Source organism: Brassica napus, chromosome C4, assembly GCF_020379485.1.
Source record: "Brassica napus cultivar Da-Ae chromosome C4, Da-Ae, whole genome shotgun sequence".
NCBI lineage: Eukaryota > Viridiplantae > Streptophyta > Magnoliopsida > Brassicales > Brassicaceae > Brassica > Brassica napus.
Genome location: NC_063447.1, coordinates 26,328,051 through 26,353,318, shown reverse-complemented (window position 1 = coordinate 26,353,318; position 25,268 = coordinate 26,328,051). Strand labels below are relative to the sequence as shown.

At 40.7% G+C, this 25,268-nt stretch overlaps 1 protein-coding gene across 1 annotated transcript; it reads left to right on the top strand.

The window, feature by feature from the left end:
• The first annotated feature begins 5,275 nt into the window (after positions 1–5,275).
• LOC125585936 lies at positions 5,276–6,202 on the top strand. Its single transcript, XM_048755667.1, has 2 exons — positions 5,276–6,070; positions 6,128–6,202. Exons 1-2 carry the CDS (start codon positions 5,276–5,278, stop codon positions 6,200–6,202), a joined length of 870 nt encoding a protein of 289 aa, XP_048611624.1.
• Positions 6,203–25,268: the final 19,066 nt, after the last annotated feature.

Sequence of the window (25,268 nt, the reverse complement as noted above, 5' to 3'; positions counted from 1 at the left end):
AGACTGATGCAACTATAATGAGCTGTGACACTTCTTAGGCTTACTCTTGCCAGCTTCATCTCCCTCCCAAAACGGATTCCAGTATTTCCTTAACTTCCCCATCATAGAAAACGCTTTGTACCTTAATGACTCATCAAGACCTGGTGCGCTGCTTATCTTACTAACATTCCTTGTGATAGTGACTATCTCATTGTAGATCTTGTGAGAAGTGATGGATTTCGGAACTGAGAGTATCAAAGTGGAATTGTAGAAGATAACCATAAAGTGAACCAACCTCTCAACCTCTTCCCAATCTATTTCCAATGGTGGTCCAATCCTCTTTTTCTCCATGAAATAGTCATTGTACGGCTTGTCTTCAGACTCTATCTTCTCAAATGCTAGCCGTAACTTCAAAGCTTGGTCTAACATGAGATATGTCGAGTTCCATCTGCTCTTCACATCTAATGGCAGACTTTCTCTAGTCATCTTCCCAGTTTCAACCCAAAATTCGAAGGACTTGAGACGATTTGTTGAAGACCTCACATACTGAATAGCATTCCGAAAGGCAATAATACTATTATCGATCTCCTTTAAGCCTTCCTTGACAATCAGATTCAAGATGTGTGTTGCACACCTGATGTGCAAGAATTCTCCATTCAAGACTAGAGCATCTTCACCATGACTCATGAATTCTTCTCTGAACTTCGTTATAGCTGATGTGTTAGCTGTAGCATTATCCACTGTGATGCAAAAGACTCTTTTGATATTCCATTCAGCTAAACAATCAATCAGAACTTTAGAAATTGTAGACCCTTTGTGATCATCAACATTCTTGAACCCGATTATCATCTTCCTAAGCTTCCAACTTGCATCAACAAAATGAGCAGTGATCACCATGTAGCTTGCTGAAGTGTACGGAGTAACCCAGATGTCTGTCGTCAGAGATAACCGTTGTTTGTTCTGTCCAAGAACTTTCTTCATTTGAGCTTTCCTTGCTGCATACATGGCCAGAATGTCCTTTGTAGATGTCTTCCTACAAACCGGCGGATGCAGCTGAACTTTTAAGCAGAAATGTCTCCAAGCCAAGCTTTCAATAAAGGCCAAAGGCAACTCGCCTAATACAATCAACTCATTGGTTGCCTCTTTGAAAACATCTTCAGACACCTTATACAAAGTGAGATTGCCTTCTTCATCAGGAGTTAACTCTGTCTGTCTACCCTTCCCTTCAAATGCTTTTGCGACCTTCCATGCGAGGAATGCCTTACATCCAAGTACATGCTTCCTGAGGTTGGAGGTCCCAGACTTGGTTGGACAACTCATCTCTTTCCCACAATAACGGCATTTGCATATGTCGTAGTTGTCTTCCTGTTTGGTGACATGTTTCCAGACAAAAGACCTGCTTTTCTTCTTTGACCCTAAACCAGAACTACCAACACCATCTTCCTCTCTTTCGTTCCTTTTGTCGTTTCTACCCGGTGTCTCCATGTCCTCATCAGAACAAAATTCTTAATCCATTGTCGTTGTCTTGTTGATGAGTGTCAGAAGAAGCCATCTACATAAATAACCAAACAATATCCTATCAAACAATCAATCAATCGAATTCAAGACTCATCAACAACATTACAACAACAAAAGAACCAAACTACTCTGACAATGATATGAACAAACAATCGAATTCATTAACCAAAACTCAAAACAAACAATCAAATTCATTAACCAAAATTCAATCACTTAAGATTAATAACTAAGAAAAATGATACATGAACAAAGAGAACAATCAAAAATAAATCGATTTTAAGATTGAGAACTAAGAAATGATGCATACCTCCGATTGAATTCTTGATGATGCAGATGATGGAGATGGGAAACAATTGTCAATTCTCTGAAAGTATTCCAGGTTTGTGGTAGAAGCTAACATGATTTTCCCTTTTTGTAGAGTCATTTTCACGATTCTCGAGCTCTAATGGGGGAAATGAATCGAAAAGCTAGGTTTTGGTTTGGGAATTGGGGATGAATTCGAAGAGACGACTGGTAAAGTGTTAAGACACAATTACACATGCAATGGTACCAAGAACATGCGTATTAAATGATTCGGGTTGAATAGGGTATCTGAAATAAACCGGGTAAAAACCGGAACCGACCCGTTATCCATGGTTAAAATTAATTTTATCCAATGGTTACTTTTGGCAATACCGAAACCGATCCGAACCGGTCCATTTCGGTCGGATCCGGTTCGGGTAATCGGATCCGGTTAAAAAGTCGTAGGGCTAGAATCTCCAGAAGGTTCTATCTTCAAACTCACCTGATCTGCCATCACCCTTGGCATGATAATGACTGGAGAACATGTATTACATAGTGCATTCGGGTGGCTATGACCTCCAATCATGCAAGGAACCAAAACTTCCCAGGTTAATCCTCTGCTTCATCTTCTCTCTGATCTGATGGAACATGCGCTCAATGATCTCCTGTGTCCCTCTGTGATATACCATGGATTTCACCCATTTTTATTCATGGTATATAAGTGTTTTAAGATATATTTATCATGTTTTAGAGTCTTTTCAAAGAAATTACAGGTTCAGTTACTTGATAGAAGGAAATGATGCTTTTGGGACAATTTGGAGTACTTTTACGCGTAGAAAATCGATCGACGCTTGAAGAGCAATATCGATCGACCGGAGTCAATTAAAATCGATCGACAGCCGTTCAGCGTCATCGATCGATATTGGATCACTCGAGGATTAATCACGAAATTAGAAGACTTCATTTCCATAAAGTTTATTAATTGCAACCTAAGCCCTTAGCCGTCTGTGAGACTATATGTACTAAGGTTTTGTATCATTTTAGAGGAGACTTGCCAAAAGACCTAGTTTGGAGAAGAAGCATTTTGGCTACCATTAGAAGAGCTTTGGATTGGAGAGATAGATCTGAGACTGCATAACACAGAAGATCTTGAACTCCTTTATTTCTATTACTCTTACTTTCTGTGTTCAATATTTCATTTGAGTTTTATTCAAACCATCATGACTTTGTCTCTCATGAATATGTCCGAGTAAACCCAATTGTTAGATTTAGGTTTCTCATAAAGGTTGAAATTGTGTGCTGCTAATAAGACTGTTAAAAAGGTGTTTTGATTGTTCTTTCATGCTTGTTGAGCTTAATGCTAAAATTAGGATTGATCACCCTCATTTTAGATCTTAGGATTAATTGAGATAACCAACTGTTACCCTCAATACCTGAAATAGCCAGCGTGATCTAACTGAATAGATAACAACGAGAGTTGGTCTAGAAGGTTAGAGAACAGCTTCAAACCCGCTCGAAAAGCTTGCTAGAAGAACCGTCGATCGACGCGACTATCGTTGTGTCGATTGATTGTTTGAAAGGTGTATCGAACGATGTGCATCAAGTCACATCGAACGACTCTTTCTCGAGATCAAAAGACGACAGTTGAGATCCGAGATCTAGTAATGAAAACCTATCTGGTTTTACCATTGTTTGAGTTCAAAAACCGTCAAACCCTTTAGTCTAAACTAAGTTGCATGCTTTTCATACCTGAGAATTTGCCTAAGTCTAGCTGTTTTCCCATCCTTAAAACAACTTCAACTTAAACCGCCGAACAATTGCCTTGTTCGACTCATCATTGACTGCTTTTAAACAAATAAACCTCTTAGTCTATCTTTATTTCTAATCCCTTAGATCTGTTGAGTAATCCTATAGTCCTTGTGGATTCGATCCCTAAGTACTGCATCTGAACCTCTTGTTTGAGAGAGTAATTCACTCCTTAGGGTAATTTGAGTGGTATCATATTTGGCGCCGTTGCCGGGGACTCTTTCTTATTACCATTAGATTTAATTTAGAATTTAGTATAGACTTGTTACGAAAAACTTGTTAAGTTTTCTTTCTTTCCCTGTCTATGCAGACACTAAGAATGGAGAACGTAGAACTCGGCAGAGCATCGATCGACGAAGATGTAATGTTATCGAGCGACGTGGAGACCGAGGAATCGCCTGACACGGAGCTCCCGACATCGATTGACACCGCCCAGCCGGAAGCAGGTAAGTCTTCTCTTACCGAGCTTATTAATGAGGAAGTAGTCCAAACAGAACCAATAGTCCAATTGAGCAAAGAGACCAGCCAAACTAAACAGGGGACTGAAATCCCTGTTGAGATAAATCCCACCTTGATAAAAGGTGAAGAGATAAGATTGCCTTTGCAAGACTACCTAGACCCTGGTAGAACCTATTCCAATAGGTCCGCTATTAAAATACCAGGAGACGATACCAAGAAATCTAAGTTCAACGCAGATTACTACTGTATGGTTCGTCGAAACCCATTCCGTGGATCTCTCTCTGAGCACCCGCAAGATCACATCGAAGGTTTGGAAGAATTAATCCAAGATGAATACAATCGTTGCAAACTATTCTCATTTTCCCTAGAGGGAGAAGCTCTCAGATGGCTAAACTGTTTAGCAACAGGATCCCTTACTTGTTGGGAAGAGATTAGAAACGCCTTCCTTAAGAAATTTTTCGATGATGAGCGCTATTGGGAAGTAAGGAGACAAATCTTTACATTCGGCCAAGATCCACGTGAATCGTTTAAAAACGACTGGGGAAGATTCAGGAGCTATGAACTTGAATGTCCCCATCATGGTTATTCAAAACCACAACTCCTTAACATCTTCTATGGAGGTGTTAACTTGAGCTACAAAACTACACTCGACACGGCGAGTAAAGAAAATTTCGTCACTAGGAGCCCCGAAGACGCTAGACGCCTTATCGAAAATGTAGCAACGGGAAAATCCTATGAAAAGATGGATGAAGAAATAGGAAATTCGATAAATTCAGAAGATAATTCAGATTTGGTAGAGATCAAGAATTCCCTCAATGCGCTTCACTCTTTTCTTCAGAATCAGCACCGATCTGATATAGCCCAGATCGAAAATGATGCCTTGTCTGATATGAAAAATCAATTAGAAGAAGAGACAAGCTATTCAGACCCCTATCCCGTGTTTAACATTGATAGTTTCACCCAAGCCTATGACATTGCTGTGAAATCACGCACTGAAAAGGAAAAGTTCAATATCAGACAAGCACTTACTGGCAACCGTAAAACAAAGTCAGATTTTTACGGAAAAATAAATATGGTTTACGGAAAGTTAATGAAGAAAGCAGATTCTTTGAGTGAACTTATCCGAAAATTAGAAAGTCAAGCAGCTGAAATTGGGACTGCCATTAAAAGAGAAACATGACGTCTTCCCGGGAGAACTGATTTAAACCCGAGACGTCAAGTCAGTGCTGTTATGTTGCGTAGCGGAAAACGTCTCGCGACAAACACGAAGGACAACACCGAAATTGGCAATTCTACCAATGCTGATGAAATAGGCAAGAGCAATTCTCAGCCTATACTTCTTGATGACCCTGACCCTAAACCTTCTAGCGAAAACAGGAAGTCTACCGCTGAAAAAAATAAGGAAAAGACTATAGACTTAGAAGTAGAAGACGATTCGGAAATTGAGGCCGAAATCGATCGACAGTATGGTACCCACGTCGATCGACCGGTGAAGCCTCTCGTCGATCAACATTCAGATAACCCTATCGATCGACGTTCCACTCAACCCGAACCAACAATCGAAAGAGTCTATAGAACCCTACCCCCTTTTCCTCCTAAACCGCAGACTAAGAAATCATTAGAAAATGCGATCTGCAAGAAAGCATTGGATAGAATTACTGTGGAGATGTCGCTTAGTGATGCTATGAAAATAGCACCTTCGATAAAGAAGTATATGAAGGATATGATGTCTCCAAATTATCCAACTGCGGAACGAAGCGTGAAGATGGTGTTAGAGGAAGTAAGTGACATGATTCAAGGAGAAACTCCAACTAAGAGGCCTGATCCTGGTAGTTTCGTCCTAGATTGCAATATACAGAACACGCGTTTTCCTCGATCACTATGTGATCTTGGCTCTAGCGTAAATTTTATGCCTTACTCCGTTGCAGTAACCTTGGGATATAACGAGTTTATGTCAACTCCGATAACCTTGGTTATAGCTGATCGGTCTATCAGGGTACCTGAAGGGATTCTCGAAGACGTTCCCGTAAAAATTAGTGATTGCTTTGTGCCTACGGATTTTGTTGTGTTAAACTACTGACAGGAACCAAAAGACCCCCTCATTCTGGGTCGGCCATTCCTAGCTACAGCTGGAGCGATCATTGATGTGAAAGAATGACGAATAAATTTGAACATCTGGGACATCTCGATGACCTTTGATATGGAAAAGCTAATCAAGCGACCCTTGATAGATGACCAAGCCTTCTATGTGGAAGAAGTTTCTGAGCTGGATAAGGAATCTTTCATAGACATGTGCTCAGACGACCCTTTAGAAAATGCTCTTACCCATATGGAAAAGGAAAACTTTAGCATAGATAATAGGACAGACGATTACGTGCGACTGATGGATGCAAGTATCGAGGTTGCGAACATCGAAGAAGATGATGACTCAGACATTATCGTCGATCGATATCTCAGAGAGGCCGTCGATCGACAACCATCTTCATTATCTAATTGGTCTAAAGAAAAAGAACCAAAGGTTGAATTAAAACCCCTCCCCAGTGGTCTTAAATATGCATTTCTTTATGACCAATCCTACCCTGTTATTGTTAACGTCAGTCTTACTAGCGGAGAACTTGCGTTATTATTAAATAAACTACGCAAGCACAGGAAAGCAATCGGGTATTCTCTCGATGATATTCCTGGTATTTCTCCTGATCTTTGCATGCACCGTATACATTTGGAAGACGACGCAAAAACGCAGATAGAACAGCAAAGGAGATTAAATCCGAATCTAAAGGAAATTATTAAACTACTAGTTGCTGGAGTTATCTATCCTATTTCGGATAGTAAATGGGTAAGCCCCGTACATGTTGTACCCAAAAAGGGAGGTATTACAGTAGTGAAGAACAAAAACGATGAACTCATCCCGACTCGTACCGTCACTGGACATCAAATGTGTATCGACTATAGGAAATTAAATGCCGCTACTAGGAAAGATCACTTTCCCCTGCCCTTTATTGATCAAATGCTGGAGCGTTTAGCCAATCACCAGTATTACTGTTTTCTCGATGGATATTCCGGATTTTTTCAAATTCCCATACATCCGGATGATCAAGAAAAGACAACCTTTACATGCCCCTATGGAACATTTGCGTATCGCAGAATGCCATTTGGTCTTTGAAATGCTCCCGCCACTTTCCAACGTTGCATGATGTCAATTTTTACAGACATGATCGAGGACTTTATGGAAGTCTTTATGGATGACTTTTCAGTCTACGGATCAAATTTTAAGAGTTGCCTCGATAATTTATGCAAGGTATTTAGAGTTGCCTCAAATTTTAAGAGTTGCAAGAAAAGAACCTTGTCCTAAATTGGGAAAAAATGTCATTTTATGGTTAACGATGGCATCGTATTAGGACATAAGGTTTCCACCGCTGGTATAGAGGTAGATAGAGCTAAAATCGAGGTGATGACCGGTCTACCAGCAACCAAAAATGTAAAAGACGTGAGAAGTTTTCTCGGACACGCCGAATTTTATAGGAGGTTTATACAAGACTTTAGAAAAATTGCTAGACCTTTAAATAACCTCTTGTGCAAGGAAGTAAAGTTCGACTTTACCCCATAATGCATGAAAGCTTTCGAAGATTTAAAAAAATCCCTTATAACTGCCCCCGTCGTTCAAGCCCCCGACTGGAATCTCCCTTTCGAGATCATGTGCGATGCGAGTGATTTTGCGATAGGAGCAGTTTTGGGCCAAAGAAAAGATAAAAAGCTGCATGCCATCTACTACGCCACTCGTACGCTTGATGAAGCGCAACGGAATTATGCAACAACAGAAAAATAACTACTCGCGGTAGTTTATGCATTTGAAAAATTCCGTCAATATCTAATTGGCACACGTGTGATAGTTCACACTGACCACGCTGCCATTAAATATTTGATGCAAAAGAAAGATGCAAAACCTCGACTCATACGCTAGATTTTACTACTCCAAGAGTTTGATATTGAAATTAAAGATAAACGAGGAGTAGATAATGGAGTCGCTGACCATCTTTCTCGGATCAGAATAGAGGATAACGTCCCTATAGACGATTTCTTCACAACAGAGAACGTTGCACAAATAAACACATCTTTCGTAGGTCAAATATCTCTGACTTCCGATGAGACATCGATCGATGCAAAAGAGAACATATCGATCGATTCCAGTAGTGATACATCGATCGACAATGACAGTATTGCAACGCCTCGATTCCCTAGTAACCACAATCACGGCACCTCGTCTATAAAATAAATATTGACATAAAGGTTAACGTTGCTGGTGATAAGATAAATCTCACACCTGATGAAGAATCGCAACGAGAGGTGCACGCAATTGGTAGGAACTCGAAAGATCGACCCTGGTATGCTGATATAGTCAACTATTTGGCAGCCGAAGTCGAGCCTGAAGAACTCAAGGGGTATATGAGGAAGAAATTCTTCAGAGAAGTTAGAAGATATCATTGGGATGAACCATGCCTCTACATGCATTGCTCTGATGGGATATACAGACGATGCGTATCCGAAGCTGAAATTCCGGATATTATATACCAATGTCATGGATCTGACTATGCAGGACATTTTGCCACCTACAAAACGGGTTTGAAAATCCTTCAAGCAGGATTCTGGTGGCCGACGACTTTTCGCGATGTCCATGCATTTATAACACAATGTGACAGATACCAAAGACGAGGAAAAATCAGCAAAAGCCACGAAATGGAACATAAGTTCATTCTGGAAGTAGAAGTCTTTGATTGCTGGGGGATATATTTCATGGGTCCTTTCCCATCCTCATACGGAAACAAGTATATACTAGTCGCTGTAGACTACGTATCCAAATGGGTTGAAGCAGTAGCTTCCCCAACCAATGACGCATCTGTAGTTATTAAGCTTTTCAAGAGCATAATCTTTCCGCGGTTTGGAGTTCCTAGAATAGTCATTAGTGACGGTGGAACCCATTTCATCAATAAGGTCTTTGATGGATTGCTTAAAAAGAACGGTGTTCAGCATAGAGAAGCTACGCCCTACCACCCACAAACCAGTGGACAGGTAGAAGTCTCTAATCGACAAATCAAAGAAATACTAGAGAAAAATGTAGGAATTTTCAGAAAGGATTGGTCTAGGAAACTAGATAATGCACTTTGGGCCTACATGACCGCCTATAAGACACCGTTGGGAACAACACCATTCCAACTCCTTTATGGCAAATCCTGTCATTTACCAGTCGAACTGGAGCATAAAGCATCTTGGGCCACTAAACTTCTGAGTTTTGATATAAAGTCTACTGCCGAAAGGAGACTCATCCAGCTTAACGAGCTTGATGAAATCAGACATTTAGCCTATGAGAATTCGAAACTATATAAAGAAAGGACTAAAGCGTACCATGATAAGAAGATCTTATCCCGACACTTTGAACCGGATGATCAAGTCCTTTATAATTCTCGGCTAACGCTATTTCCTGGAAAGCTTAAATCTCGTTGGTCCGGACCATTCACAGTAACAGACGTAAAACCCTCCGGAGTCATTATTCTAGAACCCCCTGATAACTAGTTTATTCAGGAAGTCGAGCTAAAGACTTTAAAATTTAAGCGCTGAATGGGAGGCAACTCATTTTCTTTTCAAAAAAAAAAATATTAGTTATATTTTTATTTATATCTATATTTATATTTATATCTTATTATTAGTAAAATATTAGGAGTAATAGAAATCAGGATTAGTTTATTTGGAGAAATATCGATCGATGTAGCTGTCTTACCATCGATCGATGCAGACATATCGAGGGTTAACCTCATTTAACTCGACATCCGCTTCTTTCTCCTCTCATTCACGAAACCCTAACGAAATCATAAGCTCTCTTTTCTCTCTCGATTCTTGACGGAATTCCTCCGTTTCTCGCCCTAATCCACTCGATTTCTCATTCTCTATCTGTTTAGTTCATTCACTCACCCGATCTACAAGGTTTGACTTTGAAATTCTCTTTTGTTAAGAATTTTCAGAGTTGAGTTTTGAGATGAACTAGAACTTATGATTAGGCGCGGATTTGGGATGGTTTTGAAGTTTCTAACGATTATCTAGTGTTAGGATCGTGGATTTTATGTTGTTAATGCCTTGAAAGTGCGATTTGGAATTGAGTGATATTTGCAGGTTTCGCGATTCGACATCGATCGACTAGAACTCTATAGCGTCGATCGATACCCTTATTGTCGACTAATTTTTAACGACATATATCGATCGATGTCTCACATACTTCATCGATCGATATCACAATATATCGACAACACTATCTCACTTCTACTCTCTTTTCTGTTTGTTTTCAGATGAGCTCAGACGCATACGCAGAAAGACGTGAGAGGAGGAGAAAGAGGAGATACGACGAATCTAGCACCTCCATACAGCACCGCGACCCTTGGCCTCGTGACGAAAAAACACCCATCGAGACATTCTCGGAGTTCGCTGACCCGAAGAAAACGGTCAACAGCACGGAGTGCATCAACCGCGTGCTCAAGGACGAGTGGGACGACTACGACAGCTTGTTCTACAATGCTTGGCTTGGCGTATCTATCGAGCCCACACGGTTCATCGATTCATACATCTTACAGAAGCTCCGGATCGAGCCAGCCATTAAGGAGATGATCACGCAGCTCGGACTTGGCACCATGGCCACTCGCGCATACGATCTCCACGTCGACTTGGTCAGACAGTTTATGGCCACAGTCGAGCTCACCTACAGCACCTCGAAGGCGAGGGTAGCAGGAAATCGTACACTGACCTTCTTCGCTAGGAATTCGATACAGGATCTCCATCCCCGAGCTCTGCCGCATCTACGGTTTCAAGGAGGATGCAGCTGCGAGCAAGATTCCACCCTTCCTAGGCCTCAACGGATTCTTGGAGATAATCGGCACGGGGACGTGGAACTCCAACTCCGCTACGCAGACAGACATCCGTCACCCCACCCTCCGGTAATTTCTACGAGCTCTTGCAAACACGTTGGTTTGCAAGATGGAGCCCAACAAGGTCAGGATACAGGAGCTTACACTACTCTTCTGTGGAGTAAACGGTTTGGTGGACCTGACTCATCTCGATGAGAACGACGACGTGGTGACTCCAAACCTCGGAGCCATTTTTGCTGCGCACTTGGTGGACCTGAAGAAGAAGCCCTTCACGGGCAAAGGCAGGAAGAAGGAGACGGTTGGGAGTTTGTTGACACCGATCTTTGAGTATCTAGGCATCTGCCTAGACCCGCGCACAGCCGACTGCTCCCACCGCTTCTTGGACGAGCAACACCTGATGAACTCAGGTTGGCTCAAGGAGGAACTTCTTTGGAGTTTTAGGATCGGGAACCAGCACCGTCTACTGCCGATACCGAACAGGATGATCACAGACTTCGATGACAAGATCGATAGGCTCCGGTTCATGCCCGATTCCCAGCTCCTCCCCGATCTTCCGGCTATCCCGCGCAGACCTCCCGGAGTGTGTCGAGCCAGAGCTACACAGGGACCACCGGAGGCACCTCTTCCTGATTTCCCGATCATACCAGACATCCCTATGCGCGATAAGGGAGACTTTCAGAGGGTTGTTGTGGATGCTCTTAGTGCCATCTGGGCTAGAGTATCTTGCACGAGCAGGAGGACCATCAGAGCTCACTCACCAGCAGCAGCAGGACCTTCTAGGCAGCGCAGGGATCCTTCGTCCGAGAGCAACGACGAGACCAGCGAGGACACCGACTAGTCCTCCCATTTCTATCTCTCTCCCTTATGAACTTGTTTTTCTAATTTTCAAACTTGTAGGATTTATATTTTAGACATATCTATGCTTTATGTTTTAGACGGTTTACTTATTTCTTATGTTTGGAGTGTCAAACAGAGCTAACCACACTGACAGATATTATGAGTTAGATTCTAGACATGACGCAGAATTTTCTGTTCCTCGCCATCGATCGACACGGAAAGGATGGTATCGATCGATGTGCGGGACAGAGAGGTACGACACTTTGCTCTAACATCTCAAACGTCTAACTTTGCTTATCACCACCTTTGGACACTTTACACCGAGACGGCGTAATTTAAGTCTGGGGGAGGTAGTACTAACACCATCTTCTTGAGTTTTGTCAAAATCTTTTCAAAAATAATTTTATTGAGTCAAGAAGGGGACTATGAACTTATGATTTTTACTTGAATGTCTAACCACTTTTTAGCACCATTCTAGATTTACTGATTGCAGATAGTACTAAAGATTCTAAAGTAGATCCACCTGTCAACTATACACACTTGCCTAGCTTGTTTGAAAGAACCAAAGCTAACCTCCAACACTAACCTGACATTACTGCTTGTCTTGGGGCTTGGTATACATGAGATCAGATTCTTCAGACAAGTCTGGAAGGTAAAGCCTTGTGTAGATTATATCACTTTTTCTCTCTCTATTTCGACCCTAGAGTATATTAAAAAAAATAAAATAATAATAATAATATATTAAATTATAATTTATGATTTAATTAGGAAGAATCTGAACAGGACTTAGTGGCGACAACCATTAAGGCTTGATTCATAAAGATCCAATAAAAAGAATTCGAACGGGACTTGGAGGCGGAAATCTTCAAGGCTTGCTTCACAAAGAATTCTTGGATATAGGTCGAAAAAGAAGTGAACAGGGCTTGGTGGCAACCACCATTAAGTCTTGATTTATGGAAACCTGTCCAATCTTGGTCGCTGTCTTGCAATAAAAGCAGACTTTTATTTAAGAGAGAAATTAGAGAGAGAGAAAATAGGAACTAACTTTTACCTGCAGCTCCAGAATACTTGTCTGAAAATCTTTGCATCATGTGATCGATACTCCCAAGGTAAAGCCTGCACTTTTATACTATCGAGAAATGAGGTTGGTCAAAGGGAATGTCAGATAAGAGTTGCTAAGTTGTGGGCTAGATGAATTTGGTTGCTAAGGTAGGATATTGCATCATGTGCTTTTGTGATTAGGTCCTTTTAGATGTGGAATGCGATATTGTAGAGGTGATGACTTCTACGTTTTAAATCTGTGAGTCCCTGCTGTTTTCAAACCTCTTTCAGAGAGACTGTCCGTTTGTTTTGCTTGAAGACAAGCAAAAGGATAAGTCTGGGAGAGTTGATATACCATGGATTTCACCCATTTTTAGTCATGGTATATAAGTGTTTTAAGATATATTTATCATGTTTTAGAGTCTTTTCAAAGCAATTATAGGTTCAGTTACTTGATAGAAGGAAATGATGCTTTTGGGACACTTTGGAGTACTTTTACGCGTAGAGAATCGATCGACGCTTGAAGAGTAATATCGATCAACCGGAGCCAATTAAAATCGATCGACAGCCGTTCAGCGTCATCGATATTGGATCACTCGAGGATTAATCACGAAATTGGAAGACTTCATTTCCATAAAGTTTATTAATTGCAACCTAAGCCCTTAGCCGTCTGTGAGGCTATATGTTCTAGGGTTTTGTATCATTTTAGAGGAGACTTGCCAAAAGACCTAGTTTGGAGAAGAAGCATTTTGGCTACCATTAGAAGAGCTTAGGATTGGAGAGATAGATCTGAGACTGCATAACAGAGAAGATCTTGAACTCCTTTATTTCTATTACTCTTACTTTCTGTGTTCAATATTTCATTTGAGCACTACAACAAAACAGCAAGGATTATGAGGGAAAAAATTGTCGGAATTTCGTCGGAATATCGTTATTCCGACGACATACCGACGAAACAAGTCGTCGGAAATAATTCCTCGGAATTTCTTCTTTCCTCGGAAATTCCTCGGAATTTTCCGACGGAATTCCGAGGAAACAAACTTCCGAGGAAATTCCGAGGATCACTAGTTTGTCGGAAAGGTCCTCGGAATATACCGAGGGAGAACTTCATCGGGATACTTCATCGGACGTTCATCGATCGATGCGTTTTTAGGCATATATACATCGATCGATAGGAATATACCGAGGGACATATTCCTCGGAATATTCCGAGGAATGTGTCCCTCGGTATATTCCGAGGGATCTGTCCCTCGGAATATTCCGAGGGAAATGTCCCTCGGTATATACCGAGGAACCGTTCCCTCGGTATATTCCGAGGAAAGGTTTCCCTCGGTATATTCCGAACGTTTTTTTATAAACAGATTGATCGATGGATTTATGTCCAAAAACGCATCGATCGATCGAGTAAAAAATATAATTAATTTCCTCGGAATGTAAAAAATATTAATTTTTTAAAAAAATAAAATTTCTGAAATTTAAATTCGAAAATATGAAATTAAAATTAAAATTGAAATCATATTAATTAATATTCAAAGTTTCACAAATAAAAATAAAACATTCCGAGTTTTTGGAAAAAAAAAAAAACTACGGGTCTGGCACGTCCGGGAACACCTCGTTCGGGTACATCCTCTGCATCATCTCCATCATTTGCTGGTTCAGCCTCCTCTGTGCCTCATAGCCCGCCTGTTGAGCCGCCATCTGGGTCTCCAACAAAGATATGATCATCTTTGTCCTTCAACTGAGCCGTAAGTACTTCTGGATCAACAAAGGGCGGTGGTGCAGAAGAAGGAGGAACCGACCGGGTGCGACGACCCAAACCGACCAAACGTCCCTTCTTCTTTGGAACCGACTGAATAGAAAATAGCCAAATTTACAAATTTAAACCAAGAAATAAATGAATTGAACTTTTAAAAAAAAGAACTTACGGATTCAACGATTTCGTTGATTCGAAACCGGGACAAGTTGGTCGAAGCCGTCGAAGCGTCATCCTCGGTTTGAAGCTGAGACACTTCGTCTACCACCTGAGTTTGGACCAGGTCGACCACGTCCCTCACAAGACCGTCATCAATCTGGCCGGTCTTCTTGTTGGTATACGCCCTCCTCATTAGGGCGAGATCATCAACCGGCTCGCCATCATTTTCTTCCGCCTTGAAAAAAAACATAAATTAAAGAAACATTAGAAATTAGAAGAAATGCACAATAAATTAAAATTCTGAAACTCAAATAATTGAAGAAAAAACGGTTGAACTTACCATGCGATCTCCCAGAGTGGCAATAGATTGAGCACCCAAGTTATGCTTGTAGATGCCCTTCCCTTTACGGTCGCTCCTGCGGTTGGTGGAGTTGGTGGAAGAAGTTTCTTTCGTCTCTTCTTTATCCCAATGCGCACACAACTCCTTCCAGACCGTGTCGTTCATCGACTTTGGGACCTTTTAATAAAAAAAAAAGAAAATAGTTTAATAAATTAAAAAATAGTTTAATAAATTAAAAAATTGTTTAATAAATTAAATCGAACCTTATTGATTTCCCACTTCTTCTTCCACTCGTGGATCTGCTTCCCATAGTTGTCCATTACTTTATGGACGAAGTGGTGATAGATAAAGAGCGTCTCATCGGAATTCCAGTTGAACTCTTGCTGAAAAAAAAAACACAATTAGTAGAAAATTATATTAAAGATTAAAAATATAAGTAAAAAATTAGAATACTTACCGCAAACTGACGAAACCACAGAACCTGCTTCTCGGTAGGGAAGTGAGTGAAAGTCGGATGTCCACTGTCGAGGGCCGAGTACATCATACGGTTGATCCATGCGCTGATCCCGTTCCCGGATCGGTTGAACCTAATAAAAAGAATAAACGGTTAATAATGAATCCAAATTTAAAGAAAAAAATGTTTAATTACCATGTTTGACCCCGTCCATGTGGATACGGAGTGAGATACGGAAGATGGTCACGACCGGGCTGTTGAACCAACTCCGCAACACGCATCACTCCCGGAGGACCCGGAGGAACAGGAGCGGATGCAGCAGCGGGAGCGAGAGGAGCAGGAGCGGGTGCAGCAGAGGGAGATGTATGGTTGGAGCTGTGGGGCGAAGGGGAATCCTGAAAATGGCTGGAATCCCGAGACTGGCTCCCCATACCACCACGACTACGACGCTGTCGAGGCCGGGTCTGATCATCATGAGACCTGTAAATTAAAAAAATATATTTAATAAATAGAGAAATATATAAATTAATTTTTTTTTAAAAAAAATCCCAAATAATTATAGTCACAAAAAAGATTTATATATATTAAAAATATTTAATAAATATATAAAAATAGTTCTAATAAACAAAAAATAGTTTTAATAAATAAAAATAGTTTAATAATTAAAAAAAATAGTTTTAATAATATATATATATTAAAAATATTTTTAAATCCCAAATAATAGTTTTTAATCACAAAAAAAGTTTTATAGATATTTAAAATGTTTTGTAAAATCCAAAAAAATCGAATTTGTATACCAAAATTTTTTTGTAAAATCCAAAAAATCGAATTTATATAGAAAAATCGATTTGTAAAATACAAAAATCGATTTTATATACAAAAATCGATTTTATAAATACAAAAAAATAAAAAATTATAAAAAAATTCTACATCAATTCAACAAAACAAATTATTCAACCAAATCATAATTCTAAACCTATTATACAACCAAATCACAATCCTAACCAATCACCCTAACAAAAATCTATCAAAACTACACAAAAACCTAACAAATAGAACCTAAGAGAGTGGGATAGGGTCCTTACATGATTTGTGTAAGAGAAGGGGGAGATCGCCGGAGATATCGTCGGATTTCAGGGGGAAATTGCCGGAGAGAAGAGAGGAGTCGCGCAGAGGAAGAAGAGAGAAATGGGGAAGAAGAAGGGGCTCGTGGTTATAAAACCTAGGGTCCGACGGACATTTTCCGTCAGAATTCCGTCGGAATTCTAAATTCAATTTTCGCGAAATATTTGCCCGGTAAAATGAAAATATTCCGAGGAAATTCCGACGGATAGTAAAATATCCGTCGGAATTTCCTCGGAATATTCCGAGGAAATACCGAGGAACTTGTGTTTGGGGTTTCAAAACATCAATTTTTTTTGCCGTATTTCATTTCTAATTGTAATGCATACCATTGAGAATTCTTTGTATAGATGAGCATAAACCATGAAATAACAAATTTCAAAACTAATTGAAAGTATTCCCTTTACCCTTCATTAAAAGGTATAAGTGTTTCTCTTATGTTGTGGGATTTCGTTCATACAATCGGAAAAGTGTTAATTATACGGTAAGGAACAAATATTTGACTTCATAATGAACGTAAGACACTTAATAAGGGTTATATAGGTGTTATTCAAACCGCAAAACGTTGTTTTTGGTTTAAAAACCCTATTTCCTCCGGGATTTCCTCGGATTATTCCGAGGGAACTCCGAGGAAACCCTCTTCTTCCTCGGAATTTCCTCGGAATACTCCGAGGAAATTCCGAGGAACTAGTGTTTGGGGTTTCAAAACGTCAATTTTTTTTTATAAACGCATCGATCGATGGATATATGTTCAAAAACGCATCGATCGATCACAAGATGGACCGGGCCGTAAGAATGTGATCGATCGATGAGATGATCCCATCGATCGATCGAGAATCTCAATTGTTCCTCGGAATTTCCTCGGAAAATCTTGTAAGTTTTTTATAAACGGATCGATCGATGGATATATATCCAAAAACGCATCGATCGATCACTAAGATGCACCGGGCCGTAAGAATGTGATCGATCGATGAGATTATCCATCGATCGATCGAGAATCTCAATTGTTCCTCGGAATTTCCTCGGAAAATCTTGTAAGTTTTTTTATAAACGGATCGATCGATGGATATATATCCAAAAACGCATCGATCGATCACTAAGATGCACCGGGCCGTAAGAATGTGATCGATCGATGAGATTATCCCATCGATCGATCGAGAATCTCAAGTGTTCCTCGGAATGTCCTCGGAAAATCTTGTGAGTTTTTTATAAACGAATCGATCGATCGCTATATGTATAAAAACGAATCGATCGATCTTTAAGATGCACCGGCCGTAAGAATGTGATCGATCGATCTGTATTGTTCAAAAACGCATCGATCGATGCGTGTGCGGGAAACAGAATTATAAGGCAAAACCCGACCTTTTTTGGATCTAAACCTCAGAACTCTCATCCCCTCCGATTTCCCCTATAATTCGCCCCCCCCCCCTTTCTCTCTCTATAATCATCCGATTTGAACAATTTTGGGCTCTATTCCCCTTGATTTTTCGAGCTCTACCTGATTCCTACACTCGTTTTCACCCTAAGACAGGTATACTCCGCGAATCTCCACATTCTGAAATCGTGTTCTTGAGCAATTTTTGGGTTTTGTGAATTTCTTATTTCCTTGTTGATTCCTTGATCAAATATGCATGAAACAGATGTTTAAACATGGAATAGAACACAATTGTCTGTGATCAACGAGTTTGGAACACAATTGAGATGATTTAGGGATTGAGAATTTTTTTCAATTTCGTTTTTTTTTATCACAACTCGATTTCGCCTTTCATTTTCATGTTGCTTTGAGTTCTTAATTGATTATAACCATGTTGAGAGCAATGATTCTATTTTGTAGAGAATGAAGCGCACGAAAACATCAGCAAAGAAGAACACACAAGAAGAGGGTTCGTCTCAGCGAGAGACGCAAAGGCCAAAGAAGTGGGATAAGTCTGATACCACCCACTACAACAACATGAAGAAGGTAGCCGTTCCGGCTACACAACTAGCATGTCCTGAGACGATGACAATATTGGGAATCAAAGCAGACATTGAAGGGCTATTCCAGAACATGGGTCTAGGCCAACTATGCAACCTCAAGGAACCCACTTATCCGGAGTTGGTACGCCAGTTCATAGCATCCGCATACGTCAGCCGTCCCGATGATAGCCATCAGGAAGGTTTTCTGGCATTCGTAGTGCAGAAAGTATACTATGAGGTATCTTTCACAGACCTCTGCGGACTATTTGGATTGAGTGCGGGGGAGAGGACATCTGGTCTTTATTGGACTTCAGAGCTGTTGAACTTCTGGGAAACGATTGGCACAGGGGTTTATAGATCTTCTCAGGCAAAGGAGTCACTTATCCGGAGCCCAGTACTGAGATATGCGACACGCCTCATTGGCTCATTGCTATACGGGACAACCACAGCCGCATCAGTCACGCAATGGGAGTTGTGCCTCCTGTACCAAGGTGTGAGGCATTTGCTACCGGCATTTGGAAACTCTACATTCCCACCTGCTACTGCCTTCAACATGGGAGCGGTGCTGGCCGCAAACTTAGCAGGATACAAGGGGAAAGTAACCAAATCCAAGAGCAATGCATGTGGATTTGGTGCAGTGATTACTCGGATCCTTAGACATGTGGGTGTAGACTGCCAGAACCAGCAGGTAGCACTGGACAGATCGAACAACATTGCTTGGAACTACCTGGATGTCATTTCTCTAGTAAGTAAGGAGTTCATAGCTGGTCCCCACTCGAGGATCGATCGGGATGGTCCTTACGTCTACGTATTCCAGGACCGAGCGAAGAAAACACTCTACTGCCACCTGCCTCAGATCGGCCTGACTGCTCTACTTTCAGAGGCTGCAGTTGAGTTCCTACCCCCTGCTACCGCACTAGTAGACAAGCCATCCTTCTTCACGCCAAAATATCAGACCAAAGGCAAGGCCGTGGTTGATGAAGAAGGAGAAGATGAGGCTGCACAAGCCATTCCAGATGATTCACAACCCCATCAGCTACTCCCATCAGACTCCAGCCAGTACAAGCTGCAAGAGCTTCCACCGAACGCCACTTCGCGCCAGCAACAACATTGGAGAGATCAGAGCATAAAGACAAACAACGACATGCTACACAAGATCTGGGCTGCCATTTCACGTATCAGGCCGTGTCGTTGCCAAAAGGATGATGTAGTTCATCGGGACAACTCTCCATCCAGCTCTGGTTCGGGTTCGAGTGGTACACACAGGGTAAGAAAGAGGTCCAAGAGACCCAACGATGCAGGAACATCTGGAGCAGGAGACGAGGAGTAGGAGCTATCACCGGCCAGTATTGCCATTTGATTTCCGACCGCGCTATTTTATTTTCTTTTTTATTCTAACGTTTTATGGTCTTATTTTCTGTTAATTTTGAACTTAGTTTTTTTTTTCTTAATTATGAGTTCGTATTTCTTTTACATGGTTTCTTCGTTTTATTTGGTTGTGTTTTGAGTAGTTTTTAATTCGTATTCAGCTTTGCCTTGCTAGATAAACCAAATAACTAATATCCGAGGAAAGAGGTTATATCAAGTGTTCCTCAGAATTTCCTCGGTATTTCTTAAAAAAAAAAATCAATGGTAGTCTGTTTCCGAGTCATCATCACCAGATGAATCTGAATTTGGATCTTGGTGAAACTCTCCAATCACTGGTTCATCCTCTACGTGAACGACGGCTTCCTCTCCAAAGTCGGTTAAATCGACTACAAGGCCAACTCCAGCTAAATCTTCTGCTGCACTTATGTTGCCGGATGTGCTTGGTTGTAGTGGGTCTTCCAGCTCAGAACTTCCATGAACTCGGCCTCTCGGGTTGAGTCTTGTAACAGTAACCCATGGATCATCTCTGTTCCTCACCCGGGGGTACTTGATATAACAAACCTGTAACATTTAAAAAATTATAAATTAATACACATGATGATGAATCATTCTGAATAATTAACATTTAAATACCTGATCGGCCTGAGAAGCAAGAATGAAAGGATCATAATATTGCAGCTTTCGCCTCGAATTTACTGATGTAACACCAAATGCATCTGTTCTCACACCTCGATCTGGAGTGTTGTCGTGCCAATCACAATAGAAAACAGTACAGCACAATCCAACCATGCTCAAATACTTGATTTCCAAATCTCATGTATGTGTCCGTAGTATACATCATCTCCTGATGCAGAACAAACGCCAGCATCATAAGTCGTACTCGAACGTCTCCTCTTCTGAGTTGTGAATGCATATCCTCGAGTACAAAATCTCGGATATGACTTCACAACAAAGTTTGGTCCAACGACCATCTCACGTATCCAATCGTCAAATGTTTCACCTCTGGCCAAACCAGCAGACACCTATTAATAGCACATATATATATGTTATATCAATAAATGTGAATTAGTATAAATATGTGATAAAATATATTTTAATTTGTTTAAAGCACTCACATAAGTAAACATCCATCCAGTAAATTCTCTCTGCTTCATTTCTTCTAGTTCGTCCTCTGTGGCGTATCTATACTCGAACCGCTTTTCTGCCATGAAAATCCTGTATATGATGACAATAATGTAATTAATTAAGATTTAAATTTCAACTTGTTAAAATAAAAATTTGTAAGCTCATTTATTTACCTCTCATATTGAAGAACGTCTTCGCAGTTGGTGAGCAAATATGTTTGCAAATGACTGCGCTCCTGCTCAGTAAGTCGACGGTCCTTTGGTTTTCCGCTAAGTCGTCCAACGTCTGTGAAAATGTCTGGAACCGTAACATGATATGTTGCCCGTTCGCCTCTATCATCATGCCGAGCAGGTCTTCTGTTTTTGGTCTGAACTTCTGCTGGAAAGTAGTACTCGGCAAAGTTTGAAGTTTCTTCATTGATCATCTGTGCGACTATAGAACCTTCCACCCTACTTAAATTTTTCACCATCTTTTTCAAATGGAACATATACCGCTCATACAGATACATCCATCTATACTGCACAGGACCACCAAGTTCCAATTCTCTTGCCAGGTGAATAACAAGATGCTCCATAACATCAAAAAATGAGGGAGGAAATATCTTCTCAAGGTTGCACTGAATCACGGCTATGTTAGTCTTCAAATTTTCAATACCTTCAAGAGTCACTGATCTCGTGCATAAATCGCGGAAGAAACCACTTATCCCTGCAATTGCTTCATGAACATTTCGTGGTAATAGTTCCTTGAAGGCGAACGGAAGGAGGCGCTGCATCATTACATGGCAATCGTGGCTTTTCAAGCCAGTAAACTTTCCTTCCTTTCTGTCGATACAGTTACGCAAATTTGATGCGTAACCGTCTGGAAATTCCACATCGTTTGAAATCCAATCAAAGAACGCATCTTTTCCCTCTGCATCAAGTCGGTATATGGGAAAAGGAGCCCTACCATTCTCATCAACATGAAGTTCTGAACGAGCACATATATCGACTAAATCCAGTCTTGACTTCAAATTATCCTTTGTTTTACCTTGAACATTAAGGATCGTGTTCATGAGATTGTCAAAAAAGTTCTTCTCAATATGCATGACATCTAAATTATGCCTTAGCAGATGATCCTCCCAGTATGGCAGATCCCAGAAAATACTTTTTTTGTGCCAGTTATGTAGTTCTCCAACAGCATCTACCGGAAAACGCTCATGTCCACCGACGTCTGGCGTCCTTTCTGCACCAAAATCTCTTAGTTGTATCTTCAAATCTTTCCCACAAATTTCCGGAGGTGGACTGTCAAACACCCTCTTGTTCTTCGTAAACAAATTCCTACTCCTACGATATGGATGATCAGGTGGTAGGAATCTCCTGTGACAGTCAAACCAACACGTTTTCCTTCCGTGTTTTAGTTGGAAAGCATCAGTGTTATCTTGACAATATGGACATGATAGCCTTCCATGCGTTGTCCATCCAGACAACATACCATATGCTGGAAAATCACTTATTGTCCACATTAGTACTGCCCGCATTTGAAAGTTTTCTTTACACGAAACATCGTATGTTTCAGCACCTTGAGCCCATAGTTGTTGCAACTCATATATTAGTGGCTGAAGAAACACATCAAGTGATCTCTTAGGATGCTCTGGTCCGGGAACGAGAATCGAGAGAAACAAAAACTCTCGTCGCAAGCACAAGTTTGGGGGTAGGTTGTATGGTGTAAGAATGACGGGCCATAGAGAATACTGTCTTCCACTCTTGCCAAACGGACTGAAACCATCAGTACATAATCCAAGGTAGACATTTCTTCTCTCATACGCAAAGTCGGGATACTTTGATTGGAAATGCTTCCACGCTTTTGCATCTGAAGGATGTCTGATCTCACCATCTGTTGAGTGCTCCGCATGCCATCTCATTGGTTGCGCTGTGCGTTCAGACAGATACAACCTCTGCAACCTTTCCGTCAAAGGTAAATACCACATCCTTTTATATGGCACTGGAACTCTTCCACTCGTATCTTTATAACGAGGCTTTCCACAAAATTTGCATGTAACCCGCTGTTCATCCGCCCTCCAATAAATCATGCAGTTGTCGCTGCATACATCTATTACCTGATACGATAAACCAAGACCAGCTACGAGTTTCTGAACCTCGTAGTATGAACCAGGAGCTACATTATCCTCGGGTAGAATACCTTTTACAAAATCAGCAATCGCATCCACACAGTCTTCAGCCAAATTATAATCTGTTTTAATGCCCATCAATCTTGTAGCAGATGATAAAGCTGAATGACCATCTCTGCAACCTTCGTACAATGGTTGCTTTCCAGCATCCAACATATCATAAAATCTCCTAGCTTCTGCATTGGGTAAATCTTCCCCTCTAAAATGATCATTTACCATCTGCTCAGTACCTACACCATAATCTACATCCGTTCTAATTGGTTCTTCTAATCTAACCGCTGGCTGAGGTTCGCTAGTACTACCATGTTCATAATCAGTTTCCCCATGATGATACCAAATTTTGTAACTTCGTGTAAACCCACTCAAATATAGATGAGTCCAAACATCCCACTCTTTAATAACCTTTCTATTTTTACAATTAGAGCAAGGACATCTTAACATACCTGTTTTTTCTTCCGGTTGTCGGTGAACTAACCCCATGAATTCGGTTATACCTCGTTGGTATTCTTCCGTAAGCAATCTCGTGTTCGGATCCAAATGAGGTCGATCGATCCAAGAACGAAAATAATTTGAAGAAGACATATTTTTTATGAATCAAATTCGTGTGTAAATAGAGTAAGAGGGAGGATGAAGATATGGAGTGAATGAAGAGGAAGAGGAGTGCTTGTATTTATAGTTTAAATCCTGCCGACAGACCGAGGAAATTCCGACGGAAAAGGCTAGTTCGTCGGAATTTCCTCGGAATTTTGTAAAATCCCCCAACGGCTCTCCAGCGGCTATAATATTTCCTCGGAATTCATCGGTTTTTTCCGAGGACCCCATTTTCCCTCGGAATTTCCTCGGAATATTCCGACGGATAGATATTTCCTCGGAATTCCGTCGGTATATTCCGAGGAAACCCAATTTTGTGCTTCCTCGGAATTTCCTCGGAAATTCCTCGGATATTCCGAGGATTTCATTTTCCGTCGGAATGTCCGTCAGAATACCGCTGTTTTCTTGTAGTGGAGTTTTATTCAAACCATCATGACTTTGTCTCTCATGAATATGTCCGAGTAAACCCAATTGTTAGATTTAGGTTTCTCATTAAGGTTGAAATTGTGTGCTGCTAATAAGACTTTTAAAAATGTGTTTTGATTGTTCTTTCATGGTTGTTGAGCTTAATGCTAAAATTAGGATTGATCACCTTCATTTTAGATCTTAGGATTAATTGAGATAACAACCTGTTACCCTCAATACCTGAAATAGCCAGTGTGATCTAACTGACTAGATAACAACGAGAGTTGGTCTAGAAGGTTAGAGAACAGCTTCAAACCCGCTCGCAAAGCTTGCTAGAAGAACTGTCGATCGACGCGACTATCATTGTGTCGATCGATTGTTTGAAAGGTGTATCGAACGATGAGCATCAAGTCACATCGAACGACTCTTTCTTGAGATCAAAAGACGACAGTTGAGATCCGAGATCTAGTAATGAAAACCTATCTGGTTTTACCATTGTTTGAGTTCAAAAACCGTCAAACCCTTTAGTCTAAACTAAGTTGCATGCTTTTCATACCTGAGAATTTGCCTAAATCTAGCTGTTTTCCCATCCTTAAAACAACTTCAACTTAAACCGCCGAACAATTGCTTTGTTCGACTCATCATTTACTGCTTTTAAGCAAATAAACCTCTTAGTCTATCTTTATTTCTAATCCCTTAGATCTGTTGAGTAATCCTATAGTCCTTGTGGATTCGATCCCTAAGTACTGCATCTGAACCTCTTATTTGAGGAGTAATTCACTCCTTAGGGTAATTTGAGAGGTATCACTCTGCTCTCTCTGAAAAACATCCAAAGCGTGTGGGCCCAATAAGAATAATCGAATGGTACATCCACAGTGATCCTCAGTATCATCTTGGTAAAAATATCCATCTTCTTCTCATTGGCCTTTCTCCTTAGAGGCTTGGGAACCTTGTTCTTATTTCTCTTAGAAATATGTCTCTTAGGTTCTTGCTAAATG